This window comes from Phoenix dactylifera, chromosome 14 (assembly GCF_009389715.1).
Source record: "Phoenix dactylifera cultivar Barhee BC4 chromosome 14, palm_55x_up_171113_PBpolish2nd_filt_p, whole genome shotgun sequence".
Lineage (NCBI taxonomy): Eukaryota > Viridiplantae > Streptophyta > Magnoliopsida > Arecales > Arecaceae > Phoenix > Phoenix dactylifera.
This window is the reverse complement of record NC_052405.1, coordinates 17,267,090-17,277,579: the sequence shown is the minus strand read 5'-3', so window position 1 is coordinate 17,277,579 and position 10,490 is coordinate 17,267,090. Positions and strand designations below refer to the sequence as shown.

The 10,490-nt window shown below is 35.2% G+C and overlaps 1 protein-coding gene across 1 annotated transcript; it reads left to right on the top strand.

The window, feature by feature from the left end:
• Positions 1–3,755: 3,755 nt before the first annotated feature.
• On the top strand, positions 3,756–10,199 carry LOC103709958 (cytochrome b5-like). The gene is made up of 3 exons (XM_008795508.4): positions 3,756–3,948; positions 9,560–9,626; positions 9,717–10,199. The coding sequence occupies exons 1-3, from the start codon at positions 3,862–3,864 to the stop codon at positions 9,965–9,967; spliced, it is 405 nt and encodes a 134-aa protein (XP_008793730.1). The 5' UTR covers positions 3,756–3,861; the 3' UTR covers positions 9,968–10,199.
• Positions 10,200–10,490: the final 291 nt, after the last annotated feature.

The following is a 10,490-nucleotide window of genomic DNA, read 5'->3' as shown; positions in this document are numbered from 1 at the left end:
AAATTAACATGGATGGAGGTTATAAGGAAGGATACTAAGAAACTTGAAATAATATTATAGATGATCCTCAAAAAGAATACTTGGCGAAAAAAGATCCATAAAGCCGGTCCTAAATAATTATGGAAATATTGGACTATTATGATGATTATGGTGAAGGAATTTTAGTAAAAAGATTGTATATCTTTCCTTAGATGACGCTAAGCATCTTGTGATTATTTGATGATCATTGGAGGTATTTATTTTACAAATCAAATTATTGTCTCTTTAACGTCCAACCAACTATTTATGAAACATTAAAGTATGCAAGAGAGAAAATTCTAACATATTATGAATGCCATTATGGGCTCTGTGCACTTGCACAGTAGAGACTTTAATTATTATCATCTGGATAATCAATTTTTTTATAAAAGATAAATTTCTTTGCTCTCAAGATAGCTCTGTTTTATCTTTGTGTGTGTGTTTATCTTTGTTTTCTTCTCTTAAGATAAGAGTATAGGTTAGAAAATTTTAAGCGTCTCCTTCACTGAATATTAGCTTCATCAAGAGAAGAAGAATCTTGACTAACTGAATCCTTCATATGTATAGCATTATGTTTTTAAGTTAGAGATTGAATCAAGACTAAGTACATTCTAGAAAGGATCAAACTTTGACGTGCATGATGAAAGAATGCAGAATTAAAAAAAATACAATTTTTCCTTAGTTACCACAAAAGTATGTAAAGTATGAAACTCTTAGGATCTTGAAGGGTTAAACCATGTGCTCTTTTGCTTCTGAAACTCACTCTAAGCTAAGTATGCAATTAAAAATGGAAAAACATACAAAATCCACTGTGCAAATGCTCTATGTGCAAGAACAAGGCTAGGGAGAGTTTTCTCTAGGTGTTTCCTTACTTTGAAATACTTAGAAGTGCTGAGAGAAGATTTCTTACACGAATAGAGGTAGCATAACTCAAACGTAAGAGGAAGAGGGAAGCATAAACTATCCGGTAGTTTTTACATTCGCAAAACCACTCCATCTCATGTCTGAGTGCTTTAGATCAGACTAGCCTATCATAGATGATCCAATTGTTAATCATAAATTATATTGGGCTTAACCACAGTACCATTATGAGCCATACGTCTAATCCGTTTTATAAAACAAAAATACACAATCATTGGAAGCCCATATTTTGAAATTATTCTAACACCAATTAGATCCAAAACCCAACAATGCATGTCCACATTTTCATGCAAAACAAATAATCTTAACTAGTTGTATCTTCCTGAGATTAAGATTGCATTCTCCAACTGTATCTTCTTGAGATTAACGTTGTATTATAAGGGGAAGAATCAAGACTTAAATTTTGGCTTTAGATTCACAAATGGTTATGTGAGTGAGGTCTCAAGGAAATAATGTAAAGGAGAAGCATATCTTTACAAGATCTTGATCTCAATATGAGGAGAAGAACCAAGATTTTTTTTTTTTTTTTTTGATTTTGGTTAGCGAATTATTATATTCATAAGGTTTCAAATCTAGAAGTCTTTTTGGTTGGATCCTTATTATTGTCACAAAACAATCTACCAGCCACATCAATTGTTGAGACCGGTCAATGTGACATTAAATTTTGAAGCTGGACTCCACCAAACCAAGTTGGCCATGGGACCATCGTAAGCCAACAAACCCCACGGAAGGGTAGGAGGGAATGGAACAAGCCAGCCGGTGACCCAACCAACCAACCACCTCCTCCCCCGCTCCCCCTCCCACTTCTCCTGTTTTTCTTCCATCCACACCGTCCATTAAAATCAGACGCCAGAGATTTATCTAGCTTGATTGCTTTAAGAGTATATGCTAAAAAATTATTAAATCTCGTTGGCAGGATAAAAGTATAAATTATGAATATTGTTAATATAAAATTATTGTTGGTATTAAAATAATATAAGATGATCTAACAAAGAGAACAAAGATACCGAGCGGATCTACTGTCTTTTCGAAAACCAGGAAGGAAAATCTCAGCTTATCACAGCCGTCCATCCATGCTGATCTCGGGCAAATACAAGTCATACAGCGGGCAGGGAACAAATCACATGGGGCGACACAAAAAAAAAAAAAAAAAAAAGTGGGGCTTCTTATTTTACCATATTACTTCTAGCACCAATTTTAAAGAAAAAAAAATCTAAAAGTCAAAAACGAAGTATCACTCCCACGATTAAAAAAATAAAATAAAATATGGTATATACTATATGATCAAATAATATATATTAAGTAAATTAGTTATTTAGCAAACTAATACACATATTTTAAAAAATCGATACACAATTCAAAAACATTGTGTTCACCAGTACACGGTACATGATTAGAGGATACACATTTAGTAATTAGTTATTTAGAAACTTAATATACATTTTCTAGCAAATTGATGCATAATTTTTAAAATATTATATTCACTAGTACCACTATATGGCTGGTAATATATTCTCATCGACTTTTCGATATATACTGCAAACTTATTTAACTATACACCTAGCAGTGATTTCAATACACACCTTCAAATAAATCGATACGCAGTATCTAGAATATATTTTTTACCAGTAATACTATATAGTCAAGTTATACTAAGGCTGCAAATGAGTTTGGGTTGACCCGCTTAAACCCGACCCGATCCGTTTTAAAGGACTCGTGGGAACGAGTCGGATCTTAAAATTGGACCCGTTCTATTTTTCGAATCGGATCTGGGTTTACTGAATTCAAATCCGACCCGACCCGACCCATTTGAAATTTGGGTAATTTTGGATTTTCAATTTTACGACCCGATCTGACCCAATCCGAATCTGTTAAAATTTTTTGGGTGCAAACATAAGTTCTAAAGCCATGATGGGGTTGATCCGAACCGGATCCTAATATTTTGGGTTGGGTCAGGTCTATACATGGACCCATCCCAAACCGATTGACTCGTTGGGTCACAAATTAAGCGATGGACCCGATCTTTTATTGGGTCGGGTCTAAGTCCAAAATTAGAACTCGAATAAGGAGCAGGTTGGGTCGGGTCACTCAAGACCCGATCCGACCAACCTATTTGTACCCCTAAGTGATACGTATCAAGTAAATTAATTATCTTGCAAGCTAATATATACCCTCTAAGTAAATTGATATATAGTTTTTATTGGTACCGATACATGGTTTATTAACTTTGGCTGACATGAAAAAAAAATTATATACATATCATTCTGAGATTCCATAAAACTCTTAAGTATAAAGATTCTAGAAAAAAAAGAAATTGAAGGAGGAGAAAGAAATTAAAAAGAACAAGAAAAATTTCATAGATGGGATAAACGACTTGATAAGAAAGAGGGTGGATGAAAATGTCGATCATGGAAAAAAAAAAAATGCACACGGTCTCTCTTTCTTTGGTATACTTAATTTTTTTTAATTGTTTTTTTAAGTTATAGGTCCGAGTTCTATCTTTATTTAATTTTTTAATTTTTTTTTCCAAATAGGCGCTGTTAAGTTGGGTGGGCACACGCCTCGTTTGCTGGAGGTAGGGTTTCTAAGAGGACTATAATAGCAGACCCGAATACTTACCAAGCGAATCCTTGACTGACGCGGCAATATGCTATTTGTTATTTTAATCACGTGGTCCCCCCACTTTCCTTCAAGGGGGCCACATCGGATCGAGGAAACTTATTTGGTGCATGGTTTGGGCCTTTTAAAAAATTATTTCCCATTTTTTAATTAACAAATTAAGAAAATCTTGCAATGAATATCAAATAGATTTTGTGCTCACCTACCGAGCCGCTCTGCACGGTATATATCGACCTCCAAATCCTCGGCTTCTTCGCCGCTCTCTTTGTTTCGTTGGGATCCAAGAAAGAGAGCAAGAGAGAGATGGGGAGCGATGCGAAGGTGTACACGCTGGAGGATGTCTCGAAGCACAATTCCAACGAGGACTGTTGGCTTATCATCGGCGGCAAGGTTATTCTTGGATTTAATCATCGATCTGGGTTCAAAAATCTCAGCTTTTGGTATTTCTTCATGTCCCAATTCGTACGTCTTTGTCTGGATTCCATGAATCGATCCCCCCGTCTGTGGATCCGTTTCTGGATTGATTTTAGGGGAACAAGGTGAGATTTTTTTTTTGGTTGATGATGTGGAGAGAAAGTGGGTCAAAAGGGCAGAGGGGATTTTTATCTTCGATGGATCGATTCTGTGATACCTATGTAGCGGAAAAAGGCGGGGCTTTTTTGATTGGTACTCTCAAGGAGAGCAGATCCCTCTCAGAGGAAACAGAATATTTTGATATACGAGGATTTTTATATACAATCCTTTTGTATCTATAAGTACATAGAAAATATTTTGCTTCACACTTATATTGTGCAATGAAGATATCAGGAGATCTGACCGTACTCTAATTGTTTGCACGATTGGTGTATTTGATAGTTACCCCGTGCCATGCACGTGTTTTGAAGTTTTAAGTAATTCAGAATGAACAAGAATGGACTTTGTTCAGAGATCACAAAAAAAAAAAAAAATCTTAAAGATTATAATTTTTTATTAAAGACCTTTGTCTAAAAATTTGCACAATCTTATTTATGTTTTTTACTTGGTATTCAGAAATAGTAAGGATGGCTTGGTTCCTGCCAGTGAATGCTATTCATCTTAACATGGAATAGGATAGAAAAATGAAAAAAGTAAAGAGAGCACACCTGCTGATGGTTATGTTTTGTCGAGTCAACACTTGTATGCTGTTAATCTGGTGGGGCTTCATTTCAGTTGTACCTCTAATGGGCAAACCCTTCCTAAATTGCAGTTGGTATTAGTAGATTGTTTAGTGGCTTTGCCTTTTTAAATATCTCTTCACGTGCATTGTCAAGCTTGTTTTTGTGATGAGTCTGTTTGCATGTGTTCTACAATCCATCCAAATGCTACTTGCCTTTACATTCTTCCTGTTATCTTCATGACACTCTTACTTTGCTGTCTTTCCTGCCCTCCAAACTGAATTTGTAGCTTTGTTGATTGAGCCAATGATTCTACTGATCATTCTTTTATTGGCTCTTCTATCTTTTCTAGAAAACCTCATCTTACAAAGGGCAGCTAGATTTTATTGCTTGTTCCAATAGCTTTGCAATGATCTAAATGCTAGTCTGGTTTTCTCAATTGCCCTCGTACATAGGCAACACAGGACCAACTTATATTATGTTGTAATACCTAAAGGTTGTCCAGATGGCTAGCAATCCAGTTTCCCATGGACGTGTTTTTGATATTGTCTTTGAATATCACAACAAAGACACATGCTACTTCATGCATTATGGAATAATCTTTATCTGTAGTTGATTGTGTGTTTCAAAAGGGGGAAATAAATATTGCAATTCCCTACACTTTTACACACACAAATGTTGTGCATCCCTATGTGACATCAGTCATAATTTGATTTTTATAATCTAATGATAGTGTGTGTGTGTGTGTGTCTATATATAATGGCTCATTAGTAGATAGTTCTGGCCATTTCATTCATCAGAATACTTTCTCTGCAGCTTTCTGAAAACGTACCCTTTTTAAAAGTTACTATTAACATCATATCAGTTTTCTTATATTTGAGGTGGGCCAGTATGGCTGAGAAAAAATTATTCCATCAGTTTATTGATGGTTCCGGTATGGATTTGCTCTTATGTGATCCATATCCATTCCATATTTTAGACAAGTCACATTTTGTTGATCCAAATCTGATCCAAATGATTGGGTTAGATTGAATTAGGTTATTTTCACTGAATAGGTTCAAATTCTTTAGATTGGTTGTGGACCAAGAAGAGGTTAATCTCTTCCACTTGCAGCCTTAATAGAAATAGGAAAGAATGAAGAAGGGAAGGAAGGGAGGAAGGAAGGAAAGAAGGAAAGAAAGAAAAGAATAAAAGTAAAAAAAAGGAACAAGGAAAAGAAAGAAAGGAAAGAAGAAAATACCTAACAAAGAAAGAAAGGAAAGAAGAAGAGGAGAGAGACAGACATAACGTGTCGGGACCACTTGACGGGTATGACCATTGGGATAGGGCAGGATAGTAGGGCATGATGGAGAAACCGGGGCACCCTGCATGTTATGGGATTTAAATTTTTTATCAAAACCTTCATGAAGTATTGACAACATTGCTGTATACACATATAATGAGAGTCAACATACAAGAGATACTCCTAAAATTTTTGAGGCCATATTTGTCTTTATATGCTTAGACATTTTGGTTCTTAATTTGAATTTCACAATTAGAATAGTGACCCGGTATAGTTTAGCATTATACACAATATAGAAACACTATCTCATCTAATTTACATGAGAAAGTTTGATGAATTGAGGATGCATTTGATACATTTATTTCCTCCTATGTTTACACACTGCTTTTCAAATCCTTCTATCTTGACCTTAAAGTTATTACAATGTACTTCAATTAAGTTCTTTATATATCCGTATTATTAGGAAGGCATCACTTCTTGGTTGTATATGTTAGGGATATCAAGGTCTGCAGTTTGGATACTAGACACCATATTAGTACCTTCTAGTATAGGCTGGTTTGATACGATATAATGCCGTGCCACCACATGGTATGCTGCTGGAGTTGAGACAGCAGCTATACCATGTGTCAATAGGCCTACTGAAGCGATACTGAAGTATTTTCATATCACACCTCTCGGTCTCTTATTCCCTGACAAGAGACTTGATCAATTCAACCAATTGACGCCATCATTTTATTGAAAATTTTTAGTCACATACTGGTCTTTGATCAGTCATTTGATGTTGGAGTCACAAGAATTGGTAATTCCTTTTCATGAAATAACGAATCAAGAAAGACATTTGTTGTCATTGATCATAACAATCAACTTCTCACAGGTTATTCATTTTGTCATCTGTCAGCAAATGTCGAAAAACCTTTGCCTCCAATTTGCATGTCTTCAATTATTGGATCTGAAACCCAATTTTGTCATAAAATTTGTTAGATTTCTTTGTTTGTATGCTGGCTCATCCTTAAAATCTTTAGACGTCTTGTTCTCCTATACCTACAAATGCTTGATATTGATATTTTTCCATTCATGCTTACTTATTCCCTCAAAAGTCAGTTGCCTTCTGGTGCTTTTGATGTTTGAGTATTGTGTTGTTATAAGGGAGAATGTTGCCTTCTCAATTTCACTCAGCAAACAGATAATGCAGAATGTTTAAGATAAACTTCTGTAAGTACTAAAACATAATTTTGTTGTAAAATTTGTTAGATTTCTTTGTTTGTACGGTGGCTCATCCTTAAATCTTTAGACATCTTGTTCTCCTTTACCTATAAATGCTTGATATTTTTCCATCATGCTCACTTATTCCCTCAAAAGTCGGTTGCTTTATGGTGCTTTTGATGTTTGAGTATTGTGTTCTTATAAGGGAGAATGTTTTTTTCCCATTTCACTCAGCAAACAGTTAATGCAGAATGTTTAAGATAAGTTCTGTAAGTACTAAGGCGATAATGATTAGTCCTAAGGATAACTGATAGGTCAAAGCTGCTGAATATGCTCTGGTTGGTAAACAATAGAGGAAACAGGAAAAAATAAGGGAATGTCCACATAAGCCACAATTCAATCCAGACAAACTATGATAACCTGAAGAAGTCTGTGTTCTTTGTCTAATGACTGAAAGTTATTTGAAAATTCAAGCAATCATGCAATTAATATAAAAGAGCACCAAGGAGGATGGTTAGAATTGCAAGCTATTTAAAGCAAGAAACCACATATGTTGAAGCTTTAAAAAAATGTATTAGAAATTTAGAACAACCATAGATTGAATAGAAAACAATAGATAAAGGGAGAGTCAGGAAGAAAGATAATGAGTAAAAACCTAAGAGTAGGGGTACAAGGGTGAGATATGGAAGGGAGTGGCCATACATGTCTGTTTTCTGCTCTCTCTCACTTCAAGCACTGGACATACCATTGAACCTCCCTACTTGCCTATTGGACTCCTTTGAAATCTACTAAACTTAAGCTGTCCATTGTCCCTCCAGCTTGGCCTTAAACAGCTGCTTATATGCCAGTGGTTGCATCTCTCCTCCATTTGGAGGAGTTTCCAGGTTCAAATTCTGGGATATGTTTCCCTAGTGTTTGAGATTTTTCCCCTTTTCTCTTCACACCTTAACCATTTTTCTCTGTAATTATTTATGGAATCAGTCTTTTCTTAGCAACGCTACTTTGTGTATTGGGGCCTATTTCAATTTTTTCATAGAAGACTGACATTATGGCAGATAACAATCATGAAATTGGCGCTGCTGCTCCGAAGTACTTTATGCTCTGCTTTAATCAAAGATTGAACCTGGTTTTAGTCTTGGTTAAGGATAGACCAAATGGGTTTCAATTTCAGTAATTTCAAAGATTTTGGTTAAAACCTGAGTTTTGACTGAAACAAAAGAAGAGAATATTTTGCAAAATCAGAAATAACAGATAAAAATAATGTATGAGTGGGAAAATAGTTAACTGTCATTTTACATTATGATTATTATTACGGTCTATTTAGCTTTTTATGTTGTGTCGGTCATTTTTAGACTTTTACAAACTATCTAGAATATCCAAAACACAGTAAAATTCAAAGTCAGTAGTTGGAAAAAATAGAAATAGAAAACAAGACAAACTACCAGAAAAAACTAAGAAATTGTGTTAGGGTCAAATTGTTAGTTTGTTGAAAATATTAAATAACAGAAACTCTTTTTGTTCTTTACAAAATTAGGATACTTTATCAAATGAATGCAGTGCCTCCACAAGAGCTTGCATAGTTTTTACATATCTAAAACAAAACATGAAGACAAAAAAATATTTGAAACAAATACTCATCTGACAAATATGAATTTAATATTGCGAAAAGACTTCCTATGGTTGTAATTTATTATCCGTGGGAAAGCATTATTTTGATCAACTCATGATATAACCCTCAAATGAGGCATTTATCCTTATTATGAGCAGTTTCTGAACTGCTGGAACTCAAGGAGATTTTGAATTCATTTTTGGCTGCAATTGATCTTTTTCATTTGAACTCTTTGTTTCCTGCCAAAGCTTTGAACCTTGCATGATGTGGATGTCATGGTGTTTTATGGAGCAAAGACTTTTTTTAAAGCATAATCAACTTAATTATATGCTATCCAGATGATAAATTACCTGCAGGCCAGATTAAAACTCTTGAGAAGGGTCTATAATCCATGTTACTTGCATTTGAATGGGACAATTTCACTAAGCAGTAACTTTAGTAACATCGGCGGTAAGGAGGGGTACTTCAATCCTTTTTGAAGAATAATAGGGCAAGGAGGGATGACCTAAGGTAACATCAGAGATAGTCCTAAATAGGAATCCTTGATGATTGAGGATTCTTAAAGCTGGGCCAAATAGGTCAGGCAAGGGTTTGATGATTATGATTATGGTTTTGGATTAGCAACACTGCTGGTAGTCACTAATTCCATCAGGAATTTTTAATTTACAACTATTCATATGGATTCTTTTTCTTGCCTTCTCCATTGCACATAAAATTTGACATCTTGTTTGCATAATCTCTTGTTGAGTTTCACGTCTTAATATGTTTGAACAGGTTTACAATGTAACAAAATTCTTAGAAGATCACCCTGGGGGAGATGAGGTTTTGCTGTCAGCAACTGGTAAATCTGTTTATACTTGCCAATGCTCAAAGAAGACTGAGCTTATTGAAAATGTGGTAATTTACCTCAGTATGATTCTGCAATTTGTAGGGAAGGATGCCACAGACGATTTCGAGGATGTGGGCCACAGTACCACTGCAAGGGCAATGATGGATGAGTACTATGTTGGGGAGATAGATGCAACGACGATTCCCACCAAAGTCAATTATACCGCTCCCAAGCAACCTCACTACAACCAGGACAAGACCTCTGACTTCATCATTAAGCTACTCCAGTTTTTGGTTCCCTTAGCTATCTTGGGGTTGGCTGTTGCCATCAGAATCTACACAAAATCAGCCTAGATATGATGCCAAATTAAATAACTTAGTGATAAGTTGGTATTTGTAGTGTCTTACATTTCTGCAACTTCAATAGTGTCTGGTAACTCTGCTTGTATCTCATTTCTGGGGTTACTTATTTTCATCTGTTATTCCTGTGATACTGGAGCATATTCTCTTCTCCATGCTTAAATTCGTCTGAACATTTTCAGTTATTTCTATTGGCTGAACATTTTCAGTTATTGCCTTTTTGAAATGTTATCTTTAACAATATGTTTCCTGTAGCTGGCTCTAAGTATAGATTAGAGTGGTAGATGCCTGGCTAGTCTTAAAATATGACTCAAACTAGGGTCATGATGCTGCTATATAGACTTTAAGCAAGCTTCATTCACTGAGAGAAACTTTATATGATACTCTCTTTGCACAATTAATTCATGGATCAGAATGATCATATAGCAAGAACAATTGGCTTTCAAGACAGCTGCAATCTAAATGTCTAATTAAAACATTTTGAAAATGGTTGCATTGCATGAAAAAGTAACAAGTA

Bases quoted from the DNA above. Each gene is read 5' to 3' on its own strand.
- LOC103709958 (XM_008795508.4), top strand. From the start codon at position 3,862: ATGGGGAGCGATGCGAAGGTGTACACGCTGGAGGATGTCTCGAAGCAC. The intron at 3,949-9,559 runs GTTATTCTTGGA...ATGTTTGAACAG, and splicing joins GGCTTATCATCGGCGGCAAG to GTTTACAATGTAACAAAATT. The intron at 9,627-9,716 runs GTAAATCTGTTT...TGCAATTTGTAG, and splicing joins GGTTTTGCTGTCAGCAACTG to GGAAGGATGCCACAGACGAT.